This window comes from Notolepis coatsorum, assembly GCF_963971535.1.
Source record: "Notolepis coatsorum genome assembly, chromosome: 17".
Taxonomy (NCBI): Eukaryota; Metazoa; Chordata; class Actinopteri; order Aulopiformes; family Paralepididae; genus Notolepis; species Notolepis coatsorum.
This window is the reverse complement of record NC_140181.1, coordinates 95,132,867-95,153,116: the sequence shown is the minus strand read 5'-3', so window position 1 is coordinate 95,153,116 and position 20,250 is coordinate 95,132,867. Positions and strand designations below refer to the sequence as shown.

Below are 20,250 nucleotides of genomic sequence, written 5' to 3'. Positions count from 1 at the left end.
GCTCAGCAACGTAAGCAGGTTCTTCCTGTTGGCTGGGTCCCGTATAGACTGATCGGGGAGGGGAAGGTGCCCTCGACCCGTGTCATGATGATCTCCGGGAGCTCCGGGTGGAGGAGTGGGGGGTCGCCCTCTGGAGCAATTGCTCCATCATCTGCGCCTGCAGGCGGTCCCGCTCCGCTTCACGCTGTGCATTGGCGGCGTCGCGCTGTGCATCGCGTTGCGCATTGGTGCGGTCTCGCTGAATGTTTTCTTCAGCCTGGAGGCGCCTCTCTTCCAGTCTGATGGTCATCGCTGCGTCAGCCTGGAGGCGACTCTCTTCCAGTCGGATGCGTTCGCGCTCGTTCTGTTGTTGCGCTTGGAGACGTTCTCTTTCCACTGCAGAATGTTCTCGCTCACTCTGTTGTTGCGCTTGGAGACGTTCTCTTTCCACTGCAAAATGTTCGCGCTCACTCTGTTGTTGCGCTTGTAGACGGTCGCGCTCACCCTGGAGGCGGTCTCTTTCGGTTGAAGCTGTCAGCGTGGCGATCAGGGCTTGCGCTAGTCTCTGGTCGGCCTCGCTTGGGGATGACGCTGATGAGGGTGATCTGGCGTTGACAGGACTTGGCGTTGACCTGTTCTCTTTACGCGCACCGAGGTCCATCTCGAGGGCGCTGCTTCTTATCTTCTCCCGCGCTCCGAGGTCCATATCTGAGACACGGTACTCTTCTCTTTGGTGCGCGCCGAGGTCTATCTCTGGTGCGCGCTCTTTATCCTCTTGCGTTCCGAGGTCCATCTCGGTGGCGCTGTCTTTATCCTCTGGCGCTCCGAGGTCCATCTCGGTGGCGCTGTGGTCTTTGGGCATAGTCACGTCATGTCCCGCTTGTCCCCCCCGTGAGCTAAGTCAGTTTCGTTCGGACCCGCTGGGGTCTCCACTAGTGGGGCCGACAAGTCGATAGGATTGGGCATGCTTAAACTATTAGTTTTATCCGTGCTTAACGTCTTTTTAGATAAGCTAGGAGGTAGAACGACAGCATAGTCCTCCAAGTGTGGAGGGGGCTGACGTTGGCGCTTAGGGCGCTCTAGTTTGGGAGAGCCGTTTGGAGAGTGTCCGCCGCTGGCCATATCACTATTAATATGATTAAGATTACTGATACCCTCCGGCTCGAAGGACCAATTGTAACTGAGGGGTTACAAAACCCTGACTGTATTAAAGATTGTGATAGATTAAACCACTGCTAATTATTATTATTATTACTTGCCAGAAAGTACAGTTATAATATGGCAGACACTCAGAATAATACGGCACGGTGACAAAGAAATATCATTTGGAGTATTTATTATTATGCAGCAATTGTACAGAATGGGAATTAAGGGTCACGCTTGTATGGCGAAGAATATGAATAAAGTCAGTCAGTAGCAAAGTCAGTTGGAATGAATAATTCCTACGCTGGGATACTAGATTAAACGCCGCCTGGCGTGGATGGCACTATAGTGGGCAAACGATGGTACCGCTGGAGACAGGGGGTGTCCTCCCAGAGATGTAAGCTCTGGAGGAAGGAAGAATGTTCGGATACTCAGTCTGTTCACTTGAAGAAAGGGGGTTCTCGTACGGAATCCAGTCCTTATAATCCAAATGCTCAGCAGCAAAGCAATAGCTGTAATCCAATTGCTCGATAGCAATGATGATAGCCAGCTAGCTTCGGTCCTCGAAGCTAGCCCGAGGTAAGATCTTCAAGGTTGTTAAATCCAAACGACAGTGGGTATTAACGCGGCTCTTCTCCACGGTAGTACGTTCCACAATCACTATAATCCAACCAATACTGGTTCTGCAATCGCCGCCGTAGGTTCCAATATGCACATGTCCAGTAGGTCCACGACTAGGCCCTCCTCGTGTACTGGCACTAACTACTAAGTCCACGCACACTTGCTAAGGTTTTACCTAGTTACTAAACAAACTGCTGGGTAATGCTACATACCGAACGAACTGCTGTAACACGATTCACACTAAATGACGACTCTTTACTTCACATTAAGCTAAGTCGAACTTGACGTTACTGCATTAACTCTGACACTTTTTCTATTCACTTCGCACGTTAGGTTCACAACACTCTGTTTAGACTAACTGCTTCACACTACATTAGAATCACACTACTGCTGCTGCGCCTTCCACGATATATATACTTAAGTGGCTTTCTAGTGCCAAGCCTCAGCTCTCGTCTCGAATCAATGCGCCGGCACCAGGCATGTTCCAACATGCCCAGACTCGCCTTTGAACCTGACTTCAGGGGCGCGTTGCCTGGCGCCGAGAACGTCAAGGGCATTATCCAATGAGGAAAGTGAATATTACTAGGATTCAAACGCAGGCTTAAAGGGATATAGCTTATATATATAAATAATATACAAGGTATATAAAACAATAAACGTAGATTCTCAGCTTTAATCTGGCCCTTCACAACACTAAGCCTATACTGCGTCCATTCATTACGCCGTAGGCATTAATGGAATAATAAGCCTATACTGCGTTCATTCATTACGCCGTAGGCTACAGTATACTGCGCGTGCGTGTGTGTGCGCGCGCGCTCTGCGGCAGGTGTACCACGAGCTGTACTATATGATGACAATACATTAATCTAATCTCATTTCGATGGGTCGCAAGACTCGCAAGGCACTTCCGCATCCATTTTCACACAGCTGCGTCATTAGTTGCCTTATAAGGAGCTCTGGAGGCGTTGTTTGGTATGCAAATGCCTGAACAGGGACGCAGATATCACAGGTGCGAACGTTTGAGACACTCGCTTGTATTTAAATATGTTTTAGTTAAGTATTGTGTGAAGGGCGGACTAGCAAAGTAAGATTTTCATTGTATGGCAAACTGTCTGTTTAACTGTGCACATGACAATAAACAATCTTGAATCTTGAATCTTGATAGACAACCGCAACACTTCCGGTATTCTGAAATCATGGGAGAGAGAGTGAGGGAGAAAATGAATGAATGTGGATGAGAGCCTTGATATTAAGTGGTTGTAGCTACGGCTGTGGGCGTGCTGGAGACATGATCGAATAGACTTTTATACGCATGAGTCTCCTGAACACGGAGAGACCAATCCCAAGTCGATCAGCACTTTCTCGGCCAAGCTATAGTCACTTTTCCGCACCTACTCCCGAACTAAGCATGCGCAGATTGCCCACGGAGTAGGTTCATCAATCTGCACATGCATAGTTCAGGAGTTCCATCCTGAGAGCTAATTATAATAAATTGACAAACTGACTCAACTCCTTCTATGCGAGGTTTGAGGCTGTGAATAACAACACCAGCCTACAAACCACGGCAATGGGGGGGGGTCTGCTGATGGAGACTCAGTGTTCAGGGTAACAGAGCATGAGGTGAGACGGATCTTTAAAAAAGTGAATATCAGGAAGGCAGCAGGACCGGACGGCATCCCCGGCCGCGTCCTAAAAGTCTGTGCCGACCAACTGGCCCCGGTATTCACTGACATCTTCAACCTGTCCTTGGAACAGGCTGTCATCCCCACCTGTCTGAAGAAGTCCACCATCATCCCTGTACCCAAAAAATCTACGCCCGCTTGCCTCAACGACTACCGCCCTGTAGCCCTCACCTCCATAGCGATGAAGTGCTTTGAGAAGCTAGTGAAGGGCTACATCTGTTCCTCCCTCCCCATCAACCTGGACCCCCTGCAATTTGCATATCGCCCCAACAGGTCCACGGAGGACGCCATAGCCCATGTGCTGCACACAGCAGCATCACACCTGGACAAGAGGCAGGGTAACTATGTGAGAATGCTGTTCATCGACTACAGCTCAGCATTCAATACCATAGTCCCCTCCAAACTCATAGCCAAGCTCAGGGACCTGGGCTTGAACTATGACCTCTGCCAGTGGGTCTTGGACTTCCTGACGGGCAGACCCCAGGTGGTAAGAGCAGGCAACTGCACCTCCTCATCCATCACCCTCAACATAGGGGCCCCCCAGGGCTGTGTTCTGAGCCCCCTCCTCTACTCCCTGTACACACATGACTGCGTGGCACAGCGGAACAACAACACAATCATCAAATTTGCTGATGACACAGTAGTGGTGGGCCTGATCTCTGCCAACGACGAGAGGGCCTACCTGGAAGAGGTAGAAAATCTGTCACAGTGGTGTCAGGAGAACTACCTCTCCCTGAGCGTCAGCAAAACAAAAGAGATGATTGTGGACTTCAGGAGGTCGGGGGTCAATGACTACAGCCCCCTCAGCATCGACGGGGCACCGGTTGAGAGAGTGAACAGTTTCAAGTACCTTGGAGCCCACATATCCGAGGACTTGACATGGACCACACACATTGACAGTGTTGTGAAGAAGGCACGACAACGCCTCTACTTCCTCAGGTGCCTAAGGAAGTTCCAAGTCAGTCAGAAGATCCTTAGGAACTTCTACTCATGTACAATAGAGAGCATCCTGACTGGCAACATCACCTCCTGGTTTGGGAATAGCACTGCACAAGACCGTAGCAGACTACAAAGAGTGACACGTTCAGCCGAACGCACAATTGGAGGGGGGCTTCCCACCCTCCAGAACATTTATAACAAGCGGTGCAGGGGGAAGGCTAAGAGAATTATTAAGGACTCGAGCCACCCGAACAACTGCCTCTTTGAACTGCTGCGGTCAGGCAAGCGATACCGGAGTCTTAAGGCGAGCACAGAAAGACTCAGAAGAAGCTTCTATCCCCAGGCCATCAGGCTGCTAAACGAACAATAAACACTATGCAACAACCATCAAATGCACACAGCACACACACCCACACGCACACACTCACTTAAACAAACAACACACTGCAGCACCCACTCTCCACACTTTAGATCACACAAACACACTTTATATTTATTGATAAAGGATTTGCACTACAACTCGTACACCTACTGTAAATTGTACCTAAATTGCACCTCATCCCATTTCTGCCTTGCACTATATAGTACTGTATATTAGTTCACTGCATAGTATTGTATATTATATGGTAACTCAGTTACGTCTATTCTGCATCGAACATTGTACATATGTCTATACTGAACACTGTGACCTCATTTTTTTACTTCTAATTTACATACTATACTATGTTATTTTATTTCATACTTATCTTATCTTGTCTTGCACAGTCTCTGGAGTGTAACAGTTTTGTATAAAAGTATTCTGTACTTCTGTATGACAACTATTAAAGAAACTTGAACTTGAACTTGAACAAAGTGGCTAGAAGTTTAATGTGGACTAAACAAACATATTATAATCAAGGGGAAAAAGCGGGCAAATTACTGGCCTGGAGAGTAAAGAAAATGCAGTCTGAAAGAACAATTAACAGTATAAAGTCAACATCTGGTCATTTGATTATAGACCCATTGGAGATAAATAATAATTGTAGAGACTTTTATAAAAATGATATATGAATCAGAATGTACAGAAAATAAAGAAGCGCAGAATATATTTCTCAACCAATTGCAATTTAGAACTATATCAGACAATGAAAAATCGACACTCGACAGCCCGTTGACAACGGAATAACTACACAACGTTATAGGGGATATCAATAGTGGTAAAGCACCTGGACCGGACGGGTTGCCAACAGAGTTCTATAAAACATTTAGAAACAAACTAGTTGCGACCATGTATGAGGAATAATTTACTAAAGGAACGCTTCCAGACTCATTAAGATTAGCTATAATAACCTGAAAATACTGAAGCCAAATAAACCTCCAACTGAATGTTCATCGTACAGGCCAATACTGTTAAGGATTGTGTTGTCTGAGGACCCAATCGCGGAACAGAACGAGGGGAGAACAGGCAGACGAGACGTGGAGCCAGAGGTGAATTATATCAACAAATGTCTTTACTCAAAAAAGGGCAGCAACAAAGATCTTCACAAAAAATACTTCCAAAGGCAGCAACAAAATACAAAAACAAAGAATAGCACAGCTGAAGACTGGCAAAATACAAAAACAAATAATAATCTCATAAAGAGAGCAAGTCCAAAAAACACAAAACAAAGTACTGCAGGGAACTTACTATGAAACAGGAGAACAAGGATGTGGATAACAAACAGTGAACTCCAATAATGAACCGACACTGAAGGTAGGGAACACACACCAGATATAGGTTCAAGTTCAAGTTCAAGTAGGGAGACTAAGGCTGCGGACTTTCGTTTCGTTTTCAGATGAGTTTCGCTTTTCCAGGTCGCAACGTAGCGGGAGGCGAGTCACACTTTCGTTTTGTCACCTGAGCACAGTGATGTAGTACACTGCCAAAGCAGTAGGTGGCAGTAGGTGGCGAACATGAAGGCAATTTTCAACTAATCAGAACTTGAATGTGCCAATACACTTCCTGCAAAGAAAATGTCAACAAGGCGGGCACCGCCATCTTTGCCTATTTACCCAATGCAGCACTTCTTTTTCAGCAAAGTGTAATAAAAGTGCAATAAACAAAACGGATACATTCACTGTGTTGTGAAGGGCCAGATTAAACCGAATATATATATTTATTTATATATATATATTTAATTGTATTTGTATATTCTCTAATATTCCCTGATATCCCTTGTATATTCCTTGTACAATATGCATTGCATATCCATTCTAGCCTACTGAACATCCCATAATAGTCTCCATTCTACTATTGGTCGAGACCTTGGTGCCAGGCTGCCATACCCCTCAGACCCAGTTCAAACGTACCGCTCGACATGTACGAACAAGTCCTAGTTCCGCGTAGGAATTTGGCTACCGCACCACTAATGGGACTATTTGTTCATAGTGCGTATATATACTGCGCTACTAAAGTAGGACTTTCTTTTCAGTCCAGTTTCTTACCCTCCAATAGAGTCACAGACGTAAAGCCTCCCCGCGATGCCACGTGTGGGAGTAAGGCCAAGTTCGCCTACCATCGGTATTGAGACATCGTGTATATTAATATTTGAATAGTCATATTTGGCACTATATCGTCGAGTTGGACGTAGTCTATTAAACTAATAATAGTCTGTTAATATATAGTGCTTCGTGCGGTGAGAATACTACCGTAGTCAGTACCCCATCGTTTCGGGCAGAGAACTGGCTGCTTACCCAGGGTGGTTGACCCTATGTGAAGCTGCACCCGAGGAGCCCCAGAGCCGACGAGCGAGTGGACCTGTATACCGGATTATTCTACCGACGACAGCCCGCCTTCCCAGGCACGGATTATGCTTTGGATACTTTGATTATTCTATGGATAAAGACCCCCGACACTACCGTGTGTTGGAACCCCCCTGGAGAGGACACAAGGTGAGGAGACGCTCTGCAAGACGAGGTCTCTCCACATCTCTCCCCCGTGGACCGGAGAGAGCCGGCCCACAAAGAGTCCACCTGCTTTCATCTGTGGTCCAAGGATCGCCGGCGCATTGAACAGCACTACAGTGGGTTCTCCTGGGATACCCTTGGCCGGACGAGGCAGCTGGATTCTACCCCCCCCCCCCTCCTACTCCTGTCGGCTTACAAGCGACCGGATTAACCCCCTCTAGTGTATCCAGCCTATAATCATTAAAGTATCATTGCTGTTATTCCTTAACTATTCCAGGTCGTATATTTACCACCTGCGCCTTCAGAGATTGGACATTATCTATTGATATACCGACGAATACTCCTTGCCATAAAAGTGCATACTATTTCAATTCATAAATGTAATTAAGTGATTAAGTGTTTGGTCTACACACCATCGCTGTGTAGGCAATAAAGACTTGTTTCTAATTCGTACATTTGTGTTGGATCCGTTTCATCTACGTGAGAGTGTTCATGATAATATATTTATGCCGTGTACTGGGTGGCCGAATATTAAGTACAAAGGTAGTGGTAGTAAGTATCATATCTAGTAATACAGTCAGGGAATTGTACCCCTCAGTTACAATTGGTCCTTCGAGCCGGATGGTAATTAGTGTAATATTAATATAGTGTTATTAATATTGAAATGGCCTATGATGAACACTCCACGAAACGATCCTCCTAACCAACGCCCGCAGCGCGAACGACGGCTCCCTCAGTACTTAGAGGCTTACGCTGTCAGTCAACAACCTAGTCTTCTACTAACAGTAAACGCGGTAAAACTAGAAAGTAAAAGTATGTCTAACCCCAACGCCCAGACTACCCCGACCATAGAGGCCCCTACGGGCTCTAATGTAACTGACCAAGTTCACGGTGGGGACCAGTGGGAACCAGACATGACTTCACACCCCGCCAGTACTGAAGAAGTAGTCCCCGATGAGTCCCGGGAGGAATACAACGCTACCGAGAGAGAACTCGGCACGGAAGAAGACGGGGAGAGCACCGTGGAGATAGAGCTCCAAGGCTCCGCAAGGAGTACCCCGAGGGAAGGCTCCCCTATACAACCGCCTTCTCCCAGCGAGGCAGAGAGGACCCTACAGCAGGCATTCCTCGTCAGCCTGAAAGCCTCTACTGAACGCGATAGACTCCAGGGTGAACGCGATCGATTGCAGCTACAGCAACGGAGCGAAGAAGAGCACATACGCCTGGAAATAAGACGCATTCAGATGGAAGAGAATGTGGCCCGAGAACGAGCCGGTGCTCAACGGGACGCAGCGCGCGACAGACAGCGAGCGCAACTAATAGAACAGCTGATCAGACGGACAACACCCTCTCCCTCCGCCAGAGGCTCCAGGAACTCGTCTAGACACACCTCCAGGGCGGCATCCCCTAGCCGAGTAAACAACCCTGAACTTGACCAACAGACGAGGTCTATACCCCCCACAGACCACCTCCCCCCACCGGTCCAAGCGAGACCTAGCAACCGGGAAGGAGCAGCATATCCTGTGGAGAGGCTAAACCAGAGACTACAAGCACTGGATGACCTAACTGAAGACGAAGAGGAAGAGGAGGAGAACCGCGCCCGAAGACAGCACAGTACTCTACCGGACCAGGAGGTCCGGTACAGCCCAGGCTATACTCCCGCGGAGCTGCGCTACAGACCCCCGACTCTATACACGGGTGAGCAAGACGCACGACCCGCACCGAGGAACAGCACCTGGACAAGCGGGCCATGGTACACTGCCGGTACCAGCCCATACCAAGGAGCGGGAGGAGACTCGCCTAGGAGGCCTCTCCCCCAACGCTCGCCGATGTATCCACAGTCAGCGTCATACATTGGCACGCCTATGGTACCCGACTTCACCCAAGAGAACCGGGCCCAGTATACAGAACTCCGCATGTGTCTGGAGACCATGTTGGTGGATGTATTGGATGAACGCCACAAATACGCCATCCTACTGCAGCACTTAAAGGTGCCCCGCGCACATAATATAGCGCTCGCCTACGCGACTTCCACCACCCCATACACAGCAGCGCTGGTAGCACTGGACCAGAGGTATGGGCGCATATGGGATTACGTGATCCAGGAGATCCGACACATCGACCGCTTACCCCCAGCAATAGACAATCGAGCACTGGACGACCTGTCCATCAGAGTGCAGTCCCTGGTAGGGATGTTGGGAGCGCAAAGAGAGAAGGGGAAGTATGAACTTTACGCCAACTCAAATGTGGAAAGGATCCTGGAGAAGCTGCCGCCCGCTCGTCAGGAGCGCTTTAGGCGGCAGAGGGACCACAGAGACCCGAATGGCCCCGAACCGAACCTCCTCGATCTAGCAGACTTCCTGGCGAGAGAAGTCAGCAGCCTACGGCTAGATACATTCGGACGGAGCACCCCTGGCTCCAGAGAAGGAACCAGACGACTAAATGATGGAAGAAGATCGGTGACTGTGATGCACCAATCGGAGTCAGTACCGAGCAGCAGGAGCCACAGTACCCCCTCCAGAACGGAGAAGTGGAAGATAGTGTGCCCCTACTGTGAGAAAGAACACTGGCTAGCGCAATGTGACTCCTTCCCCAAGCTGAACGCGGAGGAAGCAGGTCAATGGATAAAGTCCAACAAGCGCTGTTTTCGCTGTGCGCGCTCACACATGGCAGCCGAATGCCGCTTAAAGAAAAGGTGCACCAAGTGCGATGGAGCCCATCTGGACATACTTCACGACAGTAACAGATGGCGCCCTTCACCTGCACCATCCAGCCGCAAAGCGAGCGTCATGTACATCGATCCCGCCAGCAGCAGTGGAGCCCGAGTACTCCTAAAAGTAGTGCGTGTGACACTAAGCTACCAGAATAAAGTCCTGGACACTTACGCCGTCCTCGATGACGGGTCAGAGAAGACCCTGCTGCTCGCCTCCGCTGCGGCCCAGCTAGGGCTGCGGGGAAGCGAAACCCAAATGACAATTCGGACAATAAGACGAGATTTGAAGACGATAAAGGGCGAGAATGTCTCATTCTCTATCGCAGCAAGCGGCCAGCCTGAGCGACGGTACCAGATTGCAGACGCTTTCACCAGCCAAGAAATAGGACTGTCGCGGTACACATACCCCGTCGCCAAGCTGATGGAGAAATATGCACATCTGCGCAAGTTACCGATCCCGCTCATAGACAATGCTATGCCGACCCTGTTGATAGGCTCCGACCATGCAGACCTCATTGTCCCGATAGACCGGGTTCATACCGGACCCCGAGGCTGTCCTGCAGCAGTCGAGACCCGTTTGGGATGGACTCTCCAAGGCCCGCTCGCCAAATCTCTCAACCGAAGTACAGCCACTAGATGTCTCCACTCCCGAGTCACAGAGGGAGAAACCGCACTCCTGCAACACGTAGAGCGGCTATGGAGCTTGGAACAAATGCCCTTTAAGAATGGAAAGAAAGACATTCGCTCTAAAGATGACATTTACGCCATTCACCTCCTCGAGACAGGGACCAAGAGAGTCCCGGTCAACGGCGTGTTGAGATACGCCACGCCACTCCTGCGGCGAGAAGGAATGCCTACTTTCCACGGCAAGACAGACGCCATAGAACGGTACCTGCTGAACACGGAGCGGCGCTTAGCCAAGAACCCCGCCCAAGAGAGTGTATACCGCGCTGAGATTGAGAAGCTCATCACAGCGGGACACGTCACAAAGATGGACATTAAAGAGGCTGACCAGACCACTGAATCGTGGTACGTGCCCCACCACAAGGTCCATCACAACGGTAAAGACCGCATAGTATTTAACTGCAGCTACCAGATCGGATCCCAAAATCTGAATAAAGAGTTACTGCCCGGTCCCACACTCGGCCCCTCTCTACTCGGCGTTCTACTCCGCTTCCGCCAGGAAAAGGTGGCCATCAGCGGGGACATTAAAGGAATGTTCCTGCAGGTGAGATTAGTAGAGGCGGACAAGCCCCTGTTACGGTTCCTATGGAGAGAGAAGCCAGGAGATGAGCACCCAGCCATCTACCAATGGGAAGTCCTCCCCTTCGGAACGACGTGCAGCCCCTGCTGTGCGACATTTGCACTACAGAAACATGTAGCAGAGGACCCAGCAGCGGACGAAGAGGTCCGACACAGCGTAAAGAACAGCTTCTACGTAGACAACTGTCTACAAAGCCTTTCAACCCAGGAAGAAGCCGAGGCTCTCCTGATTAAACTCCGCGCCTCATTGATCAAAGGCGGCTTTGATCTCAGGCAGTGGGCCAGCAGCGATCCGCAAGTACTGCGCAGCCTCTCCTCCGAGGACAAGGCAGCCAGCAGCGAGACCTGGATGGCTACAATTCCGGGAGAAGCCCAGGAGATGACCCTGGGATTGGTGTGGCGATTCAAAACAGATTCGCTTCACTACAGACACAAGCCCCTGACTACGGAGCAGGGAAGGCCGGCGGCGGCGCCGACCACCAGACGGAGTGTGTACACAACACTCGCCCGACAATATGACCCGCTAGGATGTATTCTACCGTACACCACCAGGGCAAAAATGATTGTACGAGCATTGTGGGACAAGGACCAGGGCTGGGACGACCCCATTCCCGCACACCTTGCATCCACCTGGAGAGAGTGGGAGATGGAGCTCCACTCACTCCCAGGCGTTAATATGCGCCGAAGCTACTTCCCACCCACGGTGAGGCCAGAGACATGTAAAATGGACTTACACGTCTTCAGTGACGCCTCAGAGGTCGCATACGGATCAGTAGCCTACTTGCGGGCCCAAGACCAAGGGGGAGAGATCTACACAGCATTTGTCCTCGCCCGCTCGAGAATAGCCCCACGCAAGCAACAATCTATCCCACGTCTAGAGCTCTGCGCAGCCCTAGCCGGAGCGCACCTAGCCACGCTCATCCAACGTGAGCTCACCATACCGGTGTCTAGAACAATCCTGTGGTCAGATTCCACGACAGTACTCGCCTGGATCAAATCGGACTCATGCAAGTACAAAGTCTTCGTGGGAGTCAGAGTCACCGAGATTCAAGACTTAACCGAAGAGTTAACCGGAGAAACAGAGTGGCGCTACGTTGATACAAAACAGAACCCAGCTGACGTCATCACCCGGGGGATGCCCCTGGATGACCTCACCCGTCGCAATGTCTACAGTGACGGCCCCGCATTCCTAAGACTCCCGGAAGGACAGTGGCCCATGCCTATCCCGAGGGAAGCCAGTCCAGAGGAGGTGGAAATTAAGAAGTCTGTGTTCTGTGGATTGAGCACCGTAGCCTCCACCGACCCTAACATAAACCATTGCACGTCCATAGAGAGTGCACAACAAAGAACATTCCTGCGGTACCACCCGGAGTGCAAGTCCCCCGCTGATATGTCAGCAGCTAACTACGAGGAAGCAGAATTGCTTCTACTGCAGCGAGCCCAGAGAGACTCGTTCCCCGATGAATTGGCCTGTCTACAGGGAGGAAAGCCCGTCCCATCCGACAGCAGATTAATTCACCTGGCCCCCGAGAGCGACGCTCACACCCTCATCAGAGTGGGTGGTCGCCTACGCAGAGCCCCCAATCTACCGGATGACATTAAATACCCGATCGTATTGAACAGCCGACACAAGGTCACAGAGCTGATTATAAAGAAATACGATGAGGATGTACATCACGCAGGAGCAGAAAGAGTCTTCGCGGAAATCAGACGTCGTTACTGGATCCTACAAGGAAGAGAGGCGGTACGACGCTTCCAACGAACATGTCTAGACTGCCGCAAGTGGCGCGCGCAGCCCAGCATACCAAGGATGGCTGACCTTCCTCCATGTCGCCTCCGAATCGGTGACAAGCCATTCCACTCAACGGGTATGGACTGCTTTGGCCCGCTGCACATAAAGAAAGGAAGAGGAACCGAGAAGCGGTGGGGTATTGTATTCAAATGCATGACCACCAGAGCGATACACATCGAGCTTCTCCCGACCATGAGCACAGACTCATTCCTTATGGCCTTCCGTAGATTCATATCACGGAAAGGAAGACCGTCTACCCTATTGTCCGATCATGGGACAAACTTTAAAGGCGGCGAAAGAGAGCTGAGAGAGAGCTTCCAAGCTATGGGCCCAGAACTTAAGACCCACCTCGCTCCAGCACAGGTTGATTTCCAATTCAACCCCCCAAACGCACCCCACTTCGGTGGCACTTGGGAACGAGAAGTGCACTCCATAAAGACAGCCCTGTACGCAGTACTTGGGGCCCAGACTGTGGCGGAAGAAGTCCTAATGACAGTCCTCACGGAGATTGAGGGAGTACTTAACTCGAAGCCCCTCGGATATGTCTCCAGTGATGTGGCGGATATCGACCCAGTTACCCCCAACACACTCCTGATGGGGCGGCTAGATCCCACATTACCCCAGACAATGTACCGGCCTGAAGAAGCGAACGGCCGACGAATGTGGAGGTACAGCCAAGTATTAGCCGACAAGTTTTGGAACAGTTTCCTACTGCACTACCTACCGTCTCTACAGACCCGCCAGAAGTGGGTAAAGGAGAGAGACAATTTGACAGAAGGAACAGTCGTCATGATTATTGATCAATCACTGCCCAGAGCTATGTGGCCGGCCGGCCGCGTAAGCAAAGTGATCACCGGTGCCGACGGCAAGGTCCGAGCAGCTGAAGTGCTCGTCCAGGGTCGCACTTACACCCGTCCCGTGGCAAGGCTCATAGAACTGCCTCGACTCCCAGATACAATCGATGATGACCATGACCCTACAACCCTATGACTTTGTGAAGTTGACTGACCCCTACAGCAAACCCTTATGTGTAAATAGACAACGCGATTAATCTGTCTCCGTTTAACTGATTAGGTCTGGGACCTATTCAGGGGGTGGCTGTTGTGAAGGGCCAGATTAAACCGAATATATATATTTATTTATATATATATATTTAATTGTATTTGTATATTCTCTAATATTCCCTGATATCCCTTGTATATTCCTTGTACAATATGCATTGAATATCCATTCTAGCCTACTGAACATCCCATAATAGTCTCCATTCTACTATTGGTCGAGACCTTGGTGCCAGGCTGCCATACCCCTCAGACCCAGTTCAAACGTACCGCTCGACATGTACGAACAAGTCCTAGTTCCGCGTAGGAATTTGGCTACCGCACCACTAATGGGACTATTTGTTCATAGTGCGTATATATACTGCGCTACTAAAGTAGGACTTTCTTTTCAGTCCAGTTTCTTACCCTCCAATAGAGTCACAGACGTAAAGCCTCCCCGCGATGCCACGTGTGGGAGTAAGGCCAAGTTCGCCTACCATCGGTATTGAGACATCGTGTATATTAATATTTGAATAGTCATATTTGGCACTATATCGTCGAGTTGGACGTAGTCTATTAAACTAATAATAGTCTGTTAATATATAGTGCTTCGTGCGGTGAGAATACTACCGTAGTCAGTACCCCATCGTTTCGGGCAGAGAACTGGCTGCTTACCCAGGGTGGTTGACCCTATGTGAAGCTGCACCCGAGGAGCCCCAGAGCCGACGAGCGAGTGGACCTGTATACCGGATTATTCTACCGACGACAGCCCGCCTTCCCAGGCACGGATTATGCTTTGGATACTTTGATTATTCTATGGATAAAGACCCCCGACACTACCGTGTGTTGGAACCCCCCCCCCTGGAGAGGACACAAGGTGAGGAGACGCTCTGCAAGACGAGGTCTCTCCACATCTCTCCCCCGTGGACCGGAGAGAGCCGGCCCACAAAGAGTCCACCTGCTTTCATCTGTGGTCCAAGGATCGCCGGCGCATTGAACAGCACTACAGTGGGTTCTCCTGGGATACCCTTGGCCGGACGAGGCAGCTGGATTCTACCCCCCCCCCCCTCCTACTCCTGTCGGCTTACAAGCGACCGGATTAACCCCCTCTAGTGTATCCAGCCTATAATCATTAAAGTATCATTGCTGTTATTCCTTAACTATTCCAGGTCGTATATTTACCACCTGCGCCTTCAGAGATTGGACATTATCTATTGATATACCGACGAATACTCCTTGCCATAAAAGTGCATACTATTTCAATTCATAAATGTAATTAAGTGATTAAGTGTTTGGTCTACACACCATCGCTGTGTAGGCAATAAAGACTTGTTTCTAATTCGTACATTTGTGTTGGATCCGTTTCATCTACGTGAGAGTGTTCATGATAATATATTTATGCCGTGTACTGGGTGGCCGAATATTAAGTACAAAGGTAGTGGTAGTAAGTATCATATCTAGTAATACAGTCAGGGAATTGTACCCCTCAGTTACACACTGTGTGTTCTGCCTCTCATTTGTTGATGAAACAAAACTAACATCAACACAAGTGACCACCAAGAGCGGATAGTTTAGTCTCAAAAAGGATCGGCAATGTTGTTAGCTACATTGTTAGCTACATGCTAACGTGACTGGAATATGCCAGTATAACAGTATAGCATTGTGGCTAGAAGCTAACGCTAGCTCACGTTAACCACCCAGCACCAAACTGATGATATCGGGAGCTATCAGTAGCTAGATAACATTAGAGACAACGCCGTGTGTATTAAACAAAGGTGAATAGATTACTGGGCCATTTTGTTTAATGCTTGTTAAGATTGAAAGAGGAGCTTGAGCTAACAGGGTCTGATAGCTAACGCTAGCTCACGTTAGCCAGCGGCAGTGCTCATGCAATCGGTAATGCTAGCAGAATGAATGGATGTAAACTTTATTTAACATATTGCATAATGGGTACAATACAATACGGCTCAATACAAACAATTGTTAAGGGAATGCAGACTGTTGTAGCTTGGACTGGGGTCCTTATAACAATAACTTGACAACACATGGTAGCTGCAGCTATTTGGGACAGCTTTGTTGTCACCGGAAGGGCACGCAGATGGTATCTACTGCGCATGGGCGTTTTGGCAACAACGGCTCCGCGCAGATTACACGACATGTTGTCGGCGAGTTTTGGCGCTACTCCAAAACGGAAAACACAATTTAGCGTTTTCAGTAGGGCCACAACGTATCCGGCAAAAACGGCATTTCTATGTAATAGGGACATCAAACGTATAAAAACGAGCACAAAAACACTGTGTGTAACAAGCACCTAATTAAGACATGGGACGCTAATTATCAACGAGGCACACATGGGGAGAACACAAGACCAAACACTCTGGGGAAATAACAGGGAAACAAACAAACTAACCACACAAGAAAAGACTCAACACTAGACAGAGTAAACACCATACAAGGGACAAATAAAACAATTACAAAGGGAACAAGACTAAAGATAAGACAAGGTTAAAACACATGGGAGACAATACAAACACCAAGAGTAAAAGAACGTCCAAAGGTGGGGGCTGGTGAGGAGTATAGGAGAAAAGTCCTTGCAAGGGTGGGGGCTGTTGAGGAGAGGAGACGCCTGTATACTTTCCGTAGCCGCATTTCTGGCAGACACTCTCTGATTGGACGACGCCAGTTTCTACACTGGTTAAGCTTAGGCAATCTTCGAAGTTGGTTAAGGTTAGGCAAGTTCTTTCGACGGTTAAGCTTAGGCACTCTTTCGAAGTTGGTTAAGGTTAGAGTTTGTCTTAGAGCATGGCGATAGAACGCCAGGTAGTTTGCAGGCTGTTTGACGTGGAAATGGGCAAAGACACAGCTCGTCACGCTATTGGGCGCACATGTCACATGACCAGAAACGTCTGCCAGAAATGCGGCTACGGAAAGTATAGACGCCAGGGGAAAAAGGTCCAGGGACAGGCGGACCCTCACAAATACGTTTAATGGGAAGTGACACAAACAAATAATTTTGATATTTTATACCCAGTTTAATCACATGTTGTATATTACTATTGCACTTTACTGTTACACTTGCACTCTGGTTTGGATGCCAAGCTTCTTTTTGTTGTACTGTACTAATTTATATAATCAAACACAGCATGTAAGCCCTTCATTGGGGCAAAGTTGTTCATGTTGACTTATCACTGAGATGTCCAAAATCCAGGAAATTCTGTTGGGTGAATTTTCACACACTTAACCTTGAATTCACTTGAACTGTATATGACCCTCTAGTCTACACTCTACAGAGACAGTAATTGATTGATTGATTGATTGAACATTTGATTAACAGATTGCAGAATGGGTACAATACAGAACAGCTCAATACACACAATTGTTAAGGGGATGCAGACCAGAGAAAGACTTTCGTCTTGTTTACATCAGGGTCCCCCATTTTCAATTCATCATAACATGACATATATATATAATAATTTTAATAATTTAGGACCTGCTCAGAGGTCATCAATCGGCACACATGCGATGCATGCATGCAATTCGTATCTGCAATTAACCCATCCCGTCGTCCTTCCCCCCCAAGGGCAGCCGGGAGCAGACAGGCGTCAACGTGAGCCGCGCCAGGGGACCAATCCAAGTGCTCCTGTCCGTCTTTGTCAAGGACGCCACAGCGTTAGCGATCTATTGTTGTGCATGTTTTTCCATTGGGTTTATCTTATCGGGGGGGAAACCCTTGCGAGCACGGGGAGAACATGCAAACTCCACACAGAAAGGCCTGGGAGATACCCCACCTGGGTAACTGGCATCATGGAAACATGGTCCCCAAGCGGGATATATGACATACAGATAGACAGTACTGTTACATCTAGACATTTATGAGATACCAGATCTACAATGTAATGTAATGTAGTGATTAACGCTGTCTTGCAGGTGTGCATTACCCCGCTCTGGCCAGTCTTTGCTCACAGCGCGTAGTTGAAGGGGAGAGAGGTTTTCTGTACAGCGTCATGAGCTGTGGTGGCTATCTTGGGTATGTTACAAAACACACACACATACAAAGACACACACCTACATGCTTTATTTGAATCTGCAGATCAACAACTCTACCTAATGTTTGCATTGGTCTTTATTAATAAAAAATAAATTGATTCTAATTATTTTTGGGCTTTCTGTATTTTTCACCCAGCCCAATTTAGTCGTTATGCCAATTCCCTTCCTGGTCGTTACCGTGCATTGCCCCACTGTCGCCCTGGGGAGGGTGTAGAACTACCACATGCCTCCTCTGATACATGTGGAGTTGCCAGCCACTTCTTTTCACCTGACAATGAGGAGTTTCACTGGGGGAACGTAACGCGTGCAGGGGTTCACGCTCTTTCCCCCCAGATCCCCTCCCTGCTGAACAGACGCCCCGACTGACCAGTAGGAGTCGCAGTTTACAACGACCAGGACACATACCCTACCGGCTTCCCACTCGCTAACACTGCCAATTGTGTTAGTAGGGACGACTGACCAAGCCGGAGGTACCGCTGACAGCTGGATTGGATCCCAGAGTCTCTGCGGTGGTAGGCGAGTGCTTAGTCCACTGCGCTACCCAGCCACCCCCTGGTCTTTATTCTTTTAACTTTATTTTTACTGTATGAAGCACAATCTCAGGGGGCTCATACAGAACCAAGCATTTCACTGTAATGTACCTTATATGTGACAAATGAAACAAAACTTGAACTTGAAACTTAAACATAGGATTCAAATGTTACAGATGTTCAATATGTATTTAGGACATTAGGTATGATCTGTGGATACAAAAAAAATCCTTCTCTTCCACACACACACACACACACACACACACACACACACACACACACACACACACACACACACACACACACACACACACACACACACACACACACACACACACACACACACACACTCTTCCTTTCTATGGTGACGTTCCTCTCTGCTATTTCAGATCCCTGTTGGCCGGTGGTCTGGGGTCCCTCATGTTGGAGTGGTACGGCTGGGAGAGCTTCTTCTATGGCACCGGGGTCCTGTCAGGCCTCTGGGCTCTCACTGTATGGCAGTGTTTACGTAAAGGTACAACCATAATTTACTTCATCTGGCACCTTTAATAAGATACGGTAAGATAAGATAATCCTTTATTGAGGAATATATTCCTTGGGGAAATGCAGGCGTCACAGCAGCATGGGGGATGGGAGGTACAGGTATGGACAGGGTAATAATAGAAATACATAAATATAGGCAATGCAATTTGATCTGAATATAAATATATGACCAAATATAAACAGTGTAAACAATATAATTAACTCTGAATATAAAAATACGAGAGAAATAAACATTGGAAACAAAGGTGCAGATGAGGAATGCCCTATTTGTTATATTATGAGTTACAATACATATAGGCAATACAAAATTAATCTGAATATTGTACCTGTACGTTGCTGTTGATTGGTCATGTGTGCTTGCTGGTGGCACCAGGGGCAGAGCTGAGCACACGTTAACCCTTGCACTGCCACACTACCAAATGGTTAACCCTTTCACTGCGACAATACAGAAGGTTAACCCTTTCACTGCCACACGGCAAAGGGTTAACCCTTTCACAACCACACCACAGAAGGTTAACCCTTTCACTACCACACTACAGACGTAGTGCGGTAGTGAAAGGGTTAAGGAGAGGGTGAAACACAAAACCAGGCTGTGTTGTTATATGACATTATGTCTGTTTTGGCAGATATCCCAAATGTAATGTTATCTTCTATTTGCTCTGGCAATCCTGTATGTTTAATGTAATTTAATGTCCATTGTGTGGTACAGGTGAAGTTACCCCAAAACAGATGCTGTCCAGTCATCGTTCCCTTGGGAGTCTATCAAGAATAAGCTGGCTGAAATATCTCAAACGGCCGTCTGTGTGGTACAACTAATATATTTTACCCTTTTACTACATAACGAATAACTTTGTAATCACCAAAAGGGTAAAACCTTTCAGGAATTAGTAAAACAACCTAATTTATACACAAGTTATACATGATTGTTTTTTGGCCAATCACACCGAAATTGGAGATACAGTGGTTTTGCCCGACGATATGCTATATCCACATGGCGGCCATTTTGAAAGGAATCCCATCCTGAGCATGACATGAG

General features: G+C 48.3%; 1 protein-coding gene across 1 annotated transcript in view; it reads left to right on the top strand.

Moving 5' to 3' along the window:
* slc17a9a (solute carrier family 17 member 9a) overlaps positions 1-20,250 on the top strand; it is a gene marked incomplete at its 5' end in the record, with an annotated part of 51,897 nt that overhangs the window by 8,235 nt on the left and 23,412 nt on the right. The window contains 3 exons of the mRNA XM_084333885.1: positions 18,022-18,121; positions 19,061-19,185; positions 19,924-20,020. Of these exons, the coding sequence (XP_084190011.1) occupies positions 18,022-18,121; positions 19,061-19,185; positions 19,924-20,020 (322 nt within the window). The remainder of the gene's footprint in view (positions 1-18,021; positions 18,122-19,060; positions 19,186-19,923; positions 20,021-20,250) is intronic.